The sequence below is a fragment of the Pogonomyrmex barbatus genome, unplaced genomic scaffold, assembly GCF_055798465.1.
Source record: "Pogonomyrmex barbatus isolate J1 unplaced genomic scaffold, ASM5579846v1 scaffold2, whole genome shotgun sequence".
Classification (NCBI taxonomy): Eukaryota; Metazoa; Arthropoda; class Insecta; order Hymenoptera; family Formicidae; genus Pogonomyrmex; species Pogonomyrmex barbatus.
In genome coordinates, this window is record NW_028297116.1 from 6,948,195 (window position 1) to 6,964,240 (window position 16,046).

The 16,046-nt window shown below is 41.1% G+C and overlaps 1 protein-coding gene across 4 annotated transcripts in view; it reads right to left on the reverse strand.

Moving 5' to 3' along the window:
* Positions 1-16,046, reverse strand: part of Snrk (SNF related kinase) — a 113,905-nt gene that overhangs the window by 5,661 nt on the left and 92,198 nt on the right. For 2 of the 4 annotated variants that reach the window (XM_089077524.1, XM_089077525.1), the window contains exons 2-7: positions 2,739-2,942; positions 1,871-2,023; positions 1,177-1,423; positions 573-924; positions 320-448; positions 78-183 (exon numbers count right to left, since the gene is read on the reverse strand). In XM_089077524.1, the coding sequence (XP_088933650.1) occupies positions 78-183; positions 320-448; positions 573-924; positions 1,177-1,423; positions 1,871-2,023; positions 2,739-2,933 (1,182 nt within the window). In that variant the 5' untranslated portion in view covers positions 2,934-2,942. Of the gene's footprint in view, positions 1-77; positions 184-319; positions 449-572; positions 925-1,176; positions 1,424-1,870; positions 2,024-2,738; positions 2,943-3,387; positions 4,909-14,491; positions 15,884-16,046 lie in introns of those variants that run through there. The other 2 variants (XM_089077523.1, XM_011649435.3) reach the window with 2 other exon arrangements.

Sequence of the window (16,046 nt, forward strand, 5' to 3'; positions counted from 1 at the left end):
ATATTTTATGTATTTATTTTAATGTTACATTCGGTCACGTCGATATTTTTTTTAAGCACTGAACATGTAATACATACTTGCGGTACATCACCAGGTGTACGTGGCACGGTCAATAGAGACTGGTTTGTAGTACTCAGAGAATTCTCATTTGTGCATAGATTTGTTGTCAGATTATCCTGTCGGCTGTATAAAATTAACACATATTGGTACGTTAGTGATTTCATTAAAGATGTTGTAGCATAAACATTTGGATTTAGCATATCTCATAAGTGAGTCATGTACAACAGCAGTAATAGATGATTCAGTATATAAAACATACCTTGAAGAAACATTTAAAGCTTCCGGCCGAGTTTTCTGCATCTCTTCTTGTCGATGAACGCGCAAATTTCTCTCAGCTAGCAGGAAATACGTCGCGGTGATATGATTATATTCATTTTTGTCGAGTGCGCTGTAAGAAGAACCATGATGAAAATCGCCAGTCAAACGTCGCGCCAATGACGCATATTTAAAGTATACTAACACGCAAACAGGCACGATCAAAAGGGTCAAATATCTTCTTAATGTCTACTCACTCCAATATTTCTTCCTTGGTGGCGATTTTACCGTTAACCATTTTGGTAATTATGAAATTGTGATGCTCATCGGAGACTTGTTGACGGGATACGAGCGGCAGCGTCTCCGTCGTGTCCAAGTCGGAACCAATCGCCAACCACGGATCCGCGGCAATCTCCTCGAGAGACGCTCTTCCTTCGGGTTCTCGTACGAGCATCTTTGCGATCAGTCGCTTGCAACCGTCGGACACATGCGACGGAATCGAATACTTACAGTCCATAATCATCGTTAACGTTTCGCTGTCATTCGCCTCTTGAAATGGCGCTTGACCGCATACTAACATGTACAGTATTACACCTAAGGACCAGACATCTACAACAAATTGAAGCGACAAACGTAGTCAAAGTGAGTATAAAAATTTCACTTTCACATCTTAAGCGAGAACTCTTTCTCTCAGGTTTATAGAGTTCATTGCTTCTTAGCGGAACTTTTAACAAAGATCGTTAACTTTAAAGTTAACTCTCTATTATTATAGTTAGAATTTAGAGCTCATTAAATAGATAATAGATTCTTAATAACTTGGGTCATCTTTACTCTTAATCGCAATTAATTAATGGAGCTTACCTACTGCGGGGGCATCATAACTATCGCCCAGAAGTATCTCTGGAGCGGAGTACGCTAATGAACCGCACGAAGTCTCAAGTTTCTGACCAGGACAGAATCTATTGCTAAACCCAAAGTCCGTAAGTTTCACCGTACCGAGCTTTTCGAAGAACACAACATTCTCGGGTTTTAAATCCCTGTGGACTACATGTAAACGATGACAGTACGATATGGCCCGAACTATCTGTCGAAAGTAAGTCCTGGCCACCTAACAAATAAGAAGTCAAGCATTACGACATATCATGTTTGTCTGTGCGCCTTTCGTAAGTGATAGTTATAACACAAGACATTAAATCAACGTGTATACTTAGTACAAAAATATAGTATTTAAAAATGCCTGTCCAATTAATATTATTCTTATCAGCCTTATTTAGCCAAATTAATATTATTATTATTATATTTTTTGCATATTATTTTTTTTATATGTATATGTAATTTATATTAGTGCTAAATTCGATATAACGGAAGCTTTTCTCCGAAAAGTTTCGGAGCTTTTCGTAAAATTCATAATAAATTTATGACAGTTTGCAAGAAAATTTACATTCAACAAACATTAACTTTAGTATTAGGGAGCTAAATCGGCGTCCTTTGTTCACGTTGTAATTGCGAGCCGATGGCATAATAAAAACGACAATAGCCGCGCAGCACACAATACCTCTTCGCTGAGGCCGCTGTCGTGGCGCATGATGTAATCGTAGAGATCCCCGCCATCGCCGAACTCTAGAATTAGGTATAGCTTGGTCTGCGTGTCTATCACCTCGTATAGCCGGACTACATTGGGATGTTGCACCAGCTTCATGCACCGCACCTGCGACACAAACGACATGCGATAATAACGATTCTCAGTAACTCAGAGAAATTCGTTTCGCTCAAGCGGACCTGAATCCGCAGGGGTCAACGATTCTGTCCGTCACATCCATTTGCTCATCATTATCTCTCTACCTTAACGAGATGCACCGCTATGATGTCTATCATGCGATGTAACTACGCGCGACTATTCGATCTGCCGGTTACTATCGAACCGGCCATCAAAATGACATTACGCGAAATCGGGATATCATCAATGGCTCTATCAGTTCCATTAGAACATCAAAGAGGCAGAAAGTAACTCTGGCCTGACGCGATTGCACGAGCCATGCAAGATGGAAACAAACAACGGTAGGAATGCCATTAGAGTTCTATCTGTTACATCGAATATCGCGAAATTGCGTTTGAGACAAGAAATAAATTTAAAACTAAGCGATTTAGCGTTTTATGTTGGAAGGCTCTATAGGAAAGAAAAAGGGAAAGAAGGGGGGGGGGAAAGATACAAGACACAATTTGAATTCAGATGCCTTTTATGGACTTTTTTGCGGTTTCCTTTTTCCAATGTTCATTCAAGTCACCTTCGGTAAAGAAATGTTTTCTTTTATTCCTTTGAAAATGACTAAACGATTAAAATGGGTCGCCGAGGAATTTCGGGTATATCGCGATCGACGGAAATCGATCATTTGGTGAAAAGACCATTTGGCTATTTTCCTCACCTCCTGGCAGAGATGAGCCCTCGAGACCTCATCGAGCTTGCTCTTGTCGATCACCTTCACTGCGACCTTCTCACCGGTGAAAACATGCCGTGCCAGCTTCACCACGGCGAAGTGGCCGCGGCCAAGGGTCTCCTCCAGGTCGTAAAGCCCGGCGATCTTGCCATCGTAATTGCTGTATCCCACTCTTCGATTCATCTCGTGCAACTGCAAACACATTGCAAGCTTTCTCTTTATACGCAGCAGTGGAAAAAGACGTAATTCGTCACTTATTTATAACAATTATTAGGCACGATCAAGAAACAACCTAGAAATCTACGAATCAAACTTGATGTATTTAAGAGAAGAAGGGCCTGTTATCTCAGATGAAATTTCATTTTTTGGACGGATCATTTTCGAAAGAAATAGTTTTTATTAAAGTATTTAAAAATTTGATCGGAAAATAATATCGTTGAGCCATCAAAATAATTACGTGGCACGTTCAAATTGATTGTCAGAATATCAAATATTTTTGTATTATTATTATTCTGTTTAAAGCGTTCTACACAATTACTTTGATTTGGCCGAACAATATTTTCAAATTTATATCTGGCCAAATTTGTAGATACATATCTCAACAAAACCGTTTCTCCTGTATATAATAAATGTTTACCTTTCACTTACAATCTTCACCAATTTCTCGTAGCGTAAAATTACATACATTTAAGAAAGATTATCAAGCTGTATAAATAAAATAAGTAGCTTGATGTAGTTTCATCAAGATAGATCTACTATTAACTGAACGCTTTTTCATATTTGCGAGTACTATGACCTGAAAATGTTCATCCATTTTTTTTTTTAGAGCGCTCTTTCCGCATACTCGCGACTATGAAGATAACGTTGAATGAACGGGGTTTGAAATGTGATTGATCGTTTAGAAATATTCAACAACAGTCGCGTGAATCGCCGTTCGGTCCACCCCGCGCGAGAAAGAGGTCACTATTATTTTTAGCGCTTAGTAGAAGCGATAATTAATCGCTTCGCCGTCCGTGCAGATGCGATCGGCAACGGTAAAAAAAAGGTAGACTCGGTAGAATGACAGCGAGAGGAATTATCGCTTCGGAAAAATACGTGGCGGGAAGCTAATGGACCGTGCGCGATGCACGTATGACGCTAAATATAGTTATCCGATTCAAACTTTTACTCGCAAGCGGACGAAGTAGTTACCAGTCGCATCCAGAGTGCATGGCGGCGCGTAGAAATCGTGAAATAATCCCCGACGGATTGATTTTTCCGCGGTGAATATCGGATTAGAAACTCCGGAGTAACTAGAGCGCGAGAATCTGTCGTTGTCCATCGATCGTATCGAGACACGGCCCGGCGAGATCGTTTATCGCTCACGATCGCTTCACTTTCCGAGAGATCGATGACCTTAAAAAAAAAAGAAAAAAAAAAGAGAAGAAAAAAAAGAAAAAAAAAAGAAACACGAACGCGCGCGATCTCGCTTCGGAGCGCTCACCTGCCCGCGCTCCTCTAGCTAGAATGAGGTAGCGCGATAATGCGGACGCGGGAGGAAGGGGGAAGAGGGGGAGAGGGGACGAGAATTACACGATCAAATTTAGCGCCGGATGGGAATAGGAGCCAATGTTGCTGCCGAGGGAACGCATTGTCTTCGCCGGAACGTAATTGCGAAACGCGCCGCTTACGACGCGTCGCGACACGAGGCGATTTGTCAGCGCGCGGATCTCGGACGATGCATTCCGCCTCCCCTTCCTCCACCTCGAGCCTTGCTCCTTTTCTTATCGACTGTATGCGCCATGCGCGATTTTGTCTCCCCGTGATTATTTTGATAAATATTTATCTTTACACATGTGTCTTATCTCGGCGATACCCGAAGGGATTCCCTCTCCGGGATAAATTAATAATGCTCTCGTTCCCTTCTCTGTACATATACGGCATATGAGGATACAATAATGCGACACCGAGTTGCGAAAATCTGGAGACATCCACGATTTTCCTTTGGGACCCCCCCCCCCCCCCACAAAGGAGTCTCTCACTTCCGTCGTCCGCCGTGCGGAACGCGGCCACGCGCGTGCTGCGAATCATTTCCTCGCCGCGCGTGCTTCGGATACTCTTAACGAGGATTACGAAGAACGCAAAAATAAACGCTTCTCGAGCGACGCGGGGAAGGTACCAATAAGGAGACGAACCGCTTCGGGTCGAGTTCGCAAGTTACGTCAAAATTTCTTCTCGGAAAACGCCACGCCGAAAGTCCTCTCCGGTCAGCTCTATGAAAACAGATCGGATTAATGCCTTAACGATCGAATCGTCCGCGCTTGCCGTGCAATTTATAGCGAACGCTGACGCAAGACTGACATTCACTCGCCGAGGTTTACGGCTTTTATTTCACGCAAACGCGTCCATTGCCTATGTCGCGATATAAATAAGACACGAGTATTCTCTCCCATTCTCGCCGGCGTTATTATTATCGACGAGCGATTCCCTGCACCGCCGTCCATTGTTAAGATAATAAATTATCTGGCGCAACGTATTAATCCATTAAGGCAAATCGACGCGCTCGTCTCGTGCGTGCCGATTTATTGATAGATATCAAAAAATCCATGCGACAACAAACGTTTGTCGTGCGCCGAGATAACGCGTGATCGATCGCACGCCTTTCGGAAGCGGATTCAATTAAAATAAATCACAAGCGCGGACGTCACGCCGACGTGTTTGATTTTTTTACGTCGATACGTGAAAAATTAATCGCCGTTACGTAATCGTAATTGGTGTCATTACGGCCCGGAAAGTAACGCGATTACCGCGAGCGCGTGAAGGTTCCACGAATTTTATCTCCTCTACTTATCGCATAATGCAATTAACAAGCAATTTGACTGACACGATTATCTCAATTTCATCACTTCATATCTGTAGATCGTCGAATATCTAAATAATAAATAACAAATATTAGAATTTGCTAAGTCAGGGATTCTTAAAATATCACCTGTGCTTTGGAGAATTACGCTGATCCTGGGAAAATACAGATGTTTTGCACAGAACGACACAAATAATATAGAAAAATGATACCGAGCGAAAAGAAAACAAGTAAAACGTTACACTATCAAATAACGCTACGCAAGGCTTGAAATATAAAAGTGTAATAAAATGTGATATAATTTATTTACAATGTATAATTTATTTACAATTATAATATATAATTAAAATATATAAATTCATAATTGTCATATTTTCTCTACTCGTAGATTAATTTTTAATATTTTTTATTTTTTTAATATCCGCGTTAATAAGATCTCTTTATTTATAAATATTAATTGCATTTCGCATTTTTCCCGGTATTACGGATCCCGGATCGTTTTTTATAATTGTTATCTCGCTACTCGAGCGGCGATATATCGATTCTGGATATTCAGGGCGTTTGACTATCCGCGGTAATTTTCCACATGATGATTTTCCACAAAAAAAACGGGGGGGGGGGAGGAGCTTCACGAATCATCCTTTATCCATCCGGATCCATCACGTCCCGGCGAATTGAATTTGACATTTAACCGATAACGACGCTCGTCCTCTGTTATCAAGATCTACCTGTGCGCGGGCACGTCCCATAATGTCGACTTGACCTGCTTTTACTGCACGTGTCCGTGTAATAATGAGATGCAGGAGCGTCAGTTACACGTAATAAGTTTAACGATTCCTTGAGATGAGCGTCTGAGAGACGCGCTTCACATCAATCGGCGAAATGTCAAGCGACATATCGCCGTCGCCAATTTTTATACCTCGCGACGAGTCCCCTTAAAAAGTGCGAAAGTTATCGGATCCCGTTATCGGGATCCGTCAGACCAGCCAACAAGAAAATTACACCGAGCCGAGATGGCAAAATGAATATCTCACGCAAGATCGCTTTCTTAATATCAGAGTCAATATTTTAAGCTGCTCGCGTAATACGTAATTTTGCGCGGAATAACGCGCGGAGAGACGCGCGGAGAGAATTTTCCGCGACGATGGGATTTTCCCGAAGATATATACGTACGTAGTCCACGAGCAGCCGGAGTCCCGTCGAACGGAAACTTCGCGCTTAGAAAGTATAATTCGTTTCGATGAGCGTAGCGCCGTGTGGACCCGCATTTGAAATTTAGATCGCGCCGCGCGTTCTCCGCGCGTGAACTGCGTTTCCCGGATGTTAGATCGTAAACGGAGCGTCGGAACACTTTCGGAACACTTTCGCGCTCGCGCGAACGCGGAAGTCGCGAATTAGCTTCGAGACTTTGGGCGCGTGCATACGACGCCGGTCGAATTTTCAAGATCCGCAATGAAGTGGATCGGGGAGACCGGGAGGGGGGGGGTGGAAGGGGAGAATAAATCGTCGGTATTAGCCGTTAGTAGGAAATGATAGGCGTATCGTATTTGAAACTTGATGTTACAGAAAGGTCAACAACGTGCCAACGCGGCCAACGACTGTCGACTGACCACTATCCGGGAAATCGAGTACCGATATAGTTGTGTCGGTGCATTCTTTACTCGAATACGTGAACGAAATGTGTTCATCGATATGTTCATCGATTACAACCCTTGCACCTTTCTTTCGTTCAATAAATCAATTAATCTGCCCGATGAGGCATGCATTTTGTGGAAAATCTACTGTCTATTGGAAAATGTATGTTTTCATGTGTATGTGTGTGTGTGTGTGTGTGTGTGTGTGTGTGTGTTTCGTGTGTGTAACATTTAAAACACCTTCGCATCCATTCTTATTTTTAAACATGCATAGATAAGATTAATAATAATAAAATGATTTGATAAGACAAGTTATTAAACCGATGCAACAATGTATAATACTTAATAAATTCATAATGTCATGTAGCAAATCTAAAATACAAAAATATTTAAATCTCGTTAAGTCTTCTACTGATATATTTCTGTTTTTATATAATTATTCTTATTCTAAAGTATTTAATATAAAGTATAATATAAAGTTTTTAATATATATTAGTGTAAGGCACGCTTTAATAAATTTATTATAAGCTTTTTGCAATTAGTAAAGAGAAACTTTTCAGATTTATTCTTTCGATGATATAAATACGATACAAAGATTACAAGAAAATAAGATTACCTTTCAATTTAAATATTATTTTCATAAATCAAAACTTTTTTAAAGAGATATTCCTAGAATTCATAAAAATCATCGAGAAAAATATGTGATGTAATGTAAAATCTGCAAATAGTAATAAATGAGTTTAAGTAGAAATTTTATTGAACTAGAAATATTAATACGTCAAGTTCATTGGAAATGATCATCCATTATAAAAATTTAAATTACATTGATGAATTAAATTTCGCCGAAAGATTTTCAGAAAAAGTTTCTTTAGTATACTTTAATATCACTTTTAATATTAACATCGCTTTAATGATATTTTAGATTACAATTACAACATGGAGTCACGTACATCTGCAGATTATTTCTAAAATATCTCATTATTCCCTGTTGGAAAAAAGATAAATCCTCGGAATTTGACTTTAATATTTTTTGTTATACCTTGAAGAAAATAGGGAAATGCGGAAAAAGTATTTTCCTTCTCTTCAGTCCCTTTGTAATATTTATTAAATGCGGGTCAAAAAGACAAAGATGATCGCAAATTATTAAGGAAGAACTTATATTACGATTTCGTCCTCGCATATTTTCCATCTACGTGATTACTAAATAAAACGCTTCGATTTACACGACATACATTCTTATATTTGAAACTCGTCTGAAAGTTTCATCTCGAGGGGAAAAAAAAAAAAAAAAAAAACATCGTCGAGTCTTTTTAGGGAATCCGTTATTATGATTGCACTCGAGACTTCTAAGAACACTCGGAGTAATAATAAAACATTTCCTTCGCGCCGCGAGCAAAGTATAAAAATTGCGCGGAGGATAATCGGTTTAAGAGTGATACGTACGTTTCGGAGAGGGAGAAAAGGGAAAAGGAGCATCGGACTGAGAAACAGCCGGGGGTGTCTCGCGCGCACGCGTTTTCCCGATAAGATCGCTCGTTTTGCGTAACGAAAAGTACCGGCGGCGGCCAGTAACGGTAATTGATGCGCGCGGATTCGCGATCGAAGCGACGATAATATGGCCCCGTGACGATAATGCGTAACGTAAACGTACCGTGAGCACGTAACAGGTAATGCTCGCGTACCGTTATCGAGATTCCACGGCGTCACCGCGCGCGCCGCCAAGAAATATCCCGCGATGATATCCCGAGGGGCACAAATCCGCGCCCGCAGCCGCCACCGTCGGTGGGAACAACGATTGCGTTCATCCTCACGAGGATGATAATTACAGCCGATTAGAGCGTTTGCGTTGCCGCGCCGAGCGTGCGTGCGTGGAGTAACTATGCGAACGGCCGCGTATAAAGGCGAAATTAACTGTGGTTTCGCCTCGGAAAAGTATTCGAGAAAGAACTTCCAGGAGAATGAGGAATATCAGCTGAATACTTGGACTCGAGTGTCTTTTTTTTCTCTCTTGGGAGGGAGAGATAGCTTTGTATATTAAAGAAAAAAATGTCGACGTCAGAGGAAACCGAAGAAGCGTCATCGGAGAGAATCGATTTATTATTTACGAACGCCGAGAATTCAATCAAACTTTCGCCGAGGAAAACGTCGTCGAAGATCACGCTCTTAAGCATGACAGAAGTTACGAAAAGCATTCCTTGTTTATACGTATCGCCGACAGTTTCGTAAGCTTAATCCGCATTCGCATTGATATCCTTGCTCGATGACATATTGATACTGTCAGATGATGTCAGTAAATATAGTTGCAGACAGGCGGTATCGATAAACTATCGGAAATATGGAGATCTCTCGTACGGATTTAATAGAAATGATATTTTCGCAGGCGCATTCGAATTTCGCGGTGCGTGATGTTTAACAATAGAAAATGAAAAAAGGAAAAAAAAAAAAGACGAGATGTTACATCTTATGATGGAGACGAGTCTATGCATGAAGCGCACCATTCTTAGCTCCTCTGTGTGCGAGCGTGCGTGCGTGCGTGCGTGCGTGCGTGCGTGCGTGCGTGCGTGCGTGCGTGCGTGCGTGCGTGCGTGCGTGCGTGCGTGCGTGCGTGCGTGCGTGCGTGCGTGCGTGCGTGCGTGCGTGCGTGCGTGCGTGCGTGCGTGCGTGCGTGCATGCGTGCGTGCGTGCGTGCGTGCGTGCGTGCGTGCGTGCGTGCGTGCGTGCGTGCGTGCGTGCGCGCGTGCGTGCGTGCGTGCGCGCGTGCGTGCGTGCGTGCGTGTGTGTGTGCTTTGACTACTTTTCTTCATACATTTTATAGACACAGCAGTGCGACGAGAAGCAAGTATTTTTTATATATCGATGTTTCTTTTCTCTCTCTTTCTCGTTCTCTCATCGCAGATGCAACGCGTAGGCAAGTGTCATTTCTACACAGAGTTTCTATAGCGCGAGCTGGCACGGATTACTTTGACGCGACCGGATCTGTGTAATTCGAGATAATGCACTCGACGAGCAGATTGATCTCCACTTCCGAACGGCGTTGTGCTAACATCGCTGGCCGTCTGGCGGTAAACAACAATAGTTAACATGTCGATGAAAGAAAACATAGTTGAGATTGATCTATTATTCGAAAACAAATTAAAAATTTCTTTCGTCTTATCTCGAGCGAAAACAATATAGCAAATAGATAAGAACTATTATTACAAACGATTTAACTTATAAATTACAATATATAAATACAATATATAAATTACATGAAGATATAATTTTCTGTAATTTAAGTTCTTTGTCATACTAAATAAATGTTTAATATAAAAAAAAAAAAAAAAAAAAAAAAACATTTGATTTATATGCACACGATTATAATTAACATCACAACATAGAGCTGCGATGATATTATTCTTATTGATTATTGTTATGGCATTTTTTTTTGGCATTGACAATAATATTCAAGAATTGTATTACATATAACGTTTTTTCATTTAGATATTTCTCCTGATATTTCTCGTTCAACTTGATCATTTATGCTGACGCAAGTTCACAAGAAAATTGCTCTATAATATATTAATAATATATTAATAAATAAATTGTATATGTACTTTATGACAAGCTCTTGTATATTCTGTTCCCATTAAGTATTCCATTCCAACTCTTGAAATGCCAAAAGTCTTGATAATCCCACATGCTTAAACACAGATGAAACATATGAATAGGCATAGAGCATTCCAAGAATATCATATATTACACACAGTGTCCCACTTCTATTTCCTGTCTTTTTAACCTTTACATATTTCTTGAGTATCTTAAGGATAAATCTTTTTTCGCAGCAAAAGCATGTGTTAATAGTCTTTTTCTTTGAAATAAACGGATCAATTATCAAAGATGCAGACAGAAATGTAACTCTTTACTTAATTTCGCTTCAATAAAATTTTAATAGTCAAAGATGTAGAAAGTGTTTCAGTAAAAATATTAGTGAAGGGAAATCCCTTAAATCCATTTAAAAAGCTTGGTAAGATAAATATGCGAAAAGCCCCGAACGGAATTAGCGAGCAGAAACGATCGACGTGGTAGCTTCGCTGAATTTTTTTCAAATGCCTCAGGCTCGACGTACAGGAATGCCAAACCATTCATCTGGGAATGATCGGTTTTTTTTTCTGTCTGTGGAGTCTCTGGATACAATCTGTCTTAACATTTCCGTTTTGTCGCGACGAGAGAAATATCTCTGAGCGCCGCCAATAACGAGAACTTTATTAGCTTCATTATACAATTAATTATATAATGTCTAACTATTTAGTCTGAAATTTCCGACTTGATCTGGTCTGACACTTTGAAGTTTTAACTTTGTAAGGTGAAACGTCCTCTTCCATTAAAGATAATACACAACACTTCTTGTGAAAATATCCATTTCGTGCAAACTTTATAAATGCCTCGTCTAAACTTATAAAAATATGTAAGCTTACGTAATCCTTTATGTGAACTTTGTTGAGATGAAGTTCCATTGATATAATAAATGTGAAATGAAGAAATATCGAATAGCAATGAATTAAGAATAATGCCATCCGGTTAACAAATTTATTCATTATTCACTTTAGTTTTAAAAATCTTGAAATTTAAATTTAAATTTATAATTATAATTTATTAAATTAAATTTATTAAATTAAAGACATTCCATGAAAGCAAAAAATTATTCTTCGCGAATCATTCGCCCAATGACAAATATTGATGTCCGTAGGATAAAACAATAAAAGAAGACAAATCTTATACTGTATGAGAAAAGATGTATTATGTTGATTATCATAATGCAATAATTGATAAATTATATATATATATATATATATATATATAAAAAAATTTATATATATATAAAAAATAGTTCATGGATCGATAATCGTAAATCTTAAATATTAATCGTAAATATTAATTTTTTTACGCATGATATTCGCAGAAAAACTCGAAAGAAATAAAATTTGCGTGACGCAAATCGTTTTTCCTTATTTTTACAACATCGCATCACTTATCTAAAATACTTTTGCAAAAAGTTATTGCAAAAACTCTCATGACGGGAAAAAACATCAAGAGTTATATTTTCATGGTTCGAAATCGTTTCTAACTTCGGTTAATTTTAATTAATCAAACATTAATTTTCCTAGTACATCTGTTTCATTTATATTCGATATTAAGCATTGGAAACAACGTTATTAAATTTCAGATTGTTGTGCGCCACCTACTGGCTTTCAAGCAAATTCAAATCATATTTCTGTTAAAGGTAATTAATGTTTTATATGTTCAATTTTATTGAGTTATTCAAAAGCAAGATATTAATTTACGTGAAAGAGTGTAAATGGTAAACACTTCTGTAGAAACAGAGAACTTATAAAGGGAAATGGGAAGGATTTCACACAATGTTCGTAAAATCCTTTTATATTTTATCAGCATTCTCTGATCCTAATAAAATTCACCCAACTTGCATATACATTAAACAGAATATGCGACTTGTTTATTAATGATAGCCGGCTATACATCAATCGTTATTATAATAATAGCTCCAATAATTATTACCATTGATTATTATTGAATCAAATTAAAAATAAAGCACAATTTATTTATCTCTAGGAATGAATATTTTACTTAAAATCCCTTCCTCCCAGCTTTATTATCGCGATATTGCGCAACGTGATCGCATCCCGGAAAACAAAAGTATAAAATATTCATATCAGCATTATTTCGCAAACGATAAACGCAATCATAGCTCCTCTAGCCTGCTCGGAATTAAATCATCCGCATTCGGAACGTTTCGTACAAATTTTCCCCGTCGCGGTCGTGATAACGAACGCGATTCGCGCAACATCCTTTATAAAGAATCTCGCTAGGATCTACGATCCTCCAGAGATGCCGAGAGTTTCTAGAATTTCCAAGATAATCGATTAGTTCTTATTGTTATGAAAACTTATTGTTTCCTCGTGAACCTCTCCACAATGTACACAGAGCACAGAGCGATCCGAGAATACGTATTCGAGGTTCCCAGGGGGAGGAGAGAAAGGGAGGGGGGGGAGGGACTCTTTGCGGGGATCGTGTTACATTGCGTTCGTGCTGTGTTTACCCATCCGAATGTGCGCGAGAGATCGCTGGACCACCGTACGAGAGACGTTGCGAATTTATCGGATACACGACGGACCCACCCGAATATCTCTCATGGAAGACGACAGGTTCTCCGCGCGATCGATATTATCGCATACGATACCGTCGTAAATAGCGCCCATATTAACAACTGGCGCGCTATTTATTGGTAAATATACTGACGACATATTACGATGTGACCGTTATGCAATCGATGTGCATCGTCGCGAAGTTTTTTTTTTTTTTTTTTTTTTTTTTTCGAAGATGCGCCTGGGAACGTCATCGTCGCAGGCGGGAATCGCCCGACTTGGAGGAATACCAGACGTTTACCTTGAACTGTTTTTTTTTCCTTCTCTTTTCGTAAGGAAATTCAAAGGTAGAAATTCAAAGCGCGATGTCGCATTGATAACGTGCCATTTTTGGCTACCGCCAAGGCGAAATGTATAAACGGTATCATCCTCCCACAAATAATTTAAGGTAAAATATGATCGATACGTTTGCTCTTTTTAACCGTGCTCTCGGCATAATTAATGAATGTAAATTGATTTTTTTAAGAAAAAAGAGATACAAAAATTGGAAAAAATTAAAAAATATTCATTAAAAAATATTTAATATTCTTAATTAAGACGTTGAGAAAATTAAAAAAAATGCTCAGCGTCATTCGATTTCATGTCAGAAATGTCAAATCCAGTAACTGCGATATATCAAGTCTATCGTATAGAAATGGTAAGGCGTTGGTCACTACATTTCGTATCGAATTCTCGGCGCGATCGAAGTTAGCCTAAAAACAAATTAATCCGTTCGTAAATTAACGCTGAGTGTCACACAATTTCGACAAGACGTTGCGATGAAAACTCTAACGAATTATCGCGATGTGACCATTCAGGAAACTGTCATTGATGACGCGCTCGCTATCGGTGTTAACGCATAATCATACCGGAATTATCTTATCGGGAATAAAATCATATACATCATATACGTCGGTGCAACAACCGCTTAGGGACAATAAAACAATTCGCGAACGGCGAATGTCCGAAGCCATTTTTACAGAAGAGTCCACTAGAGACTGTAGAGGAGAGAATTAAGGCGTACAACTCACGAGAGACGGGAGGAGGGGAAGAAAGAAGAAGAAAGGGATGAAGGAGAAAGACACTCACCTCTTTGTCCGTTAAACCGAAGAAGTCGTCGACAACGACGATGACGACGATGACGACGATGACGACGACGACGACGACGACGACGACGACGGCGACGACGACGACGAGTCGAGCCAGCAGCACCTAGCTAGTCCGCCCACCGTCATTTGTAATGTGGATTCATTTACTCGTGTCTGCCGTGCCGGCGGCGACGATGATCGATGCCACGGGTCCTCCTGGTGCTCCTCCCGCACGAGTTCCACGACGCGAACCGTGGAACGGGGCTGCCGTGTGACGGGAAAGCCAACGACATCGAACGTCACTGATGGCTTGAGCCGCTTCGGTTCACTCGAGACGCGTGTTTACACGGCACCGCTCGGTCACTCCTCGCATTCCTCCGTCCGCGACGCAATCCTCTCGCTCCCCCCCTCTTTCTCTCTCTCTCTCTCTCTCTCTCCCCCCCTCTTCCTCTGTATTCTCCCGGTTACCGTTCTCCGTCTCGCGGATGCGTCGTCTCGTGCGCCTGCTGATGGATCACCTCTCCTCTTTCTTGACGCAATCGTCTTCCTCCACTTCGTGGCACTCCGCGTTCTGGTCTCGTCTTTCCCCCTATCTCTCTTTCTCTATCTTTTTTACTCCCTCCTACGTCGGGCTACCTCGCCCACCCGCGGTCACCCTCTCTCCCCTCTTTGTCTATTTGTCTATCCGCCGCCGCAGATACTCGCGCGTGCAGAAGGCGACTTCCGGGCACCTTCCTCGCCGATGACGACGGTGCGTCGCCGTCGCGCGAGCGCGCGACACACTTTTCCCACCTTTTTTCTCTCACCTTCTACTCTCCTTCTCCTCTCCTCCGTGACTCTCCGTGCGCTCCTCTCCGTCAATTCGCCACCGCCTCTCTCGCTTTCTCACGTACGGCTGCGCGCGCGCGCAACACACGCATGGGCGCACGCGAGTGACTCGCTCCGCGCGCGAATACACGCATACATACGCGCAGGAGTGCGCGTACTTCTACATGCGGTCGTCCGTTTCTCCGTTATTTTCTCGCTCTCTCGAATCCGGACGAGCCCGTCGCTCTTACGATCTCGCGCGAGATCCGGGATTGCGGATTTCTCGTAACCGACGCACAACACTAAATCACCAGAGTTCCTTCTTGAATGACGGCGTGAACGGCGCCAAGAGACGACGGCGACGGTGGCGGCGATCACGACGACGACGACGACGACGACGACGACGACACAACGATGACGATGGACGCGCGCACACACATTCACAACGCGGTGACACACGAGAAAGCTGGTGGAACGTACTCCGCGCAGTCGACGACACTCTCGGGACGCGCTCCGAGCGCCAGCCGGTCGCCCGCCGGCGCGACTGCCATCTCGCGGCGAGTTCGTGCACCACCGCATACCACAATGGCGCGAAGTACAAAGGGTTATGCGTTTACGAGTAAAATATAAATTACGCGTAAGCTATGTAAACTATGTAAATTACGCACAAAATGTTATCTAAAATAAAAAATGTAAAATTTCCTCTATGTAAACTGTAATCTAAGGATCATAAAAGATTCATATATTTC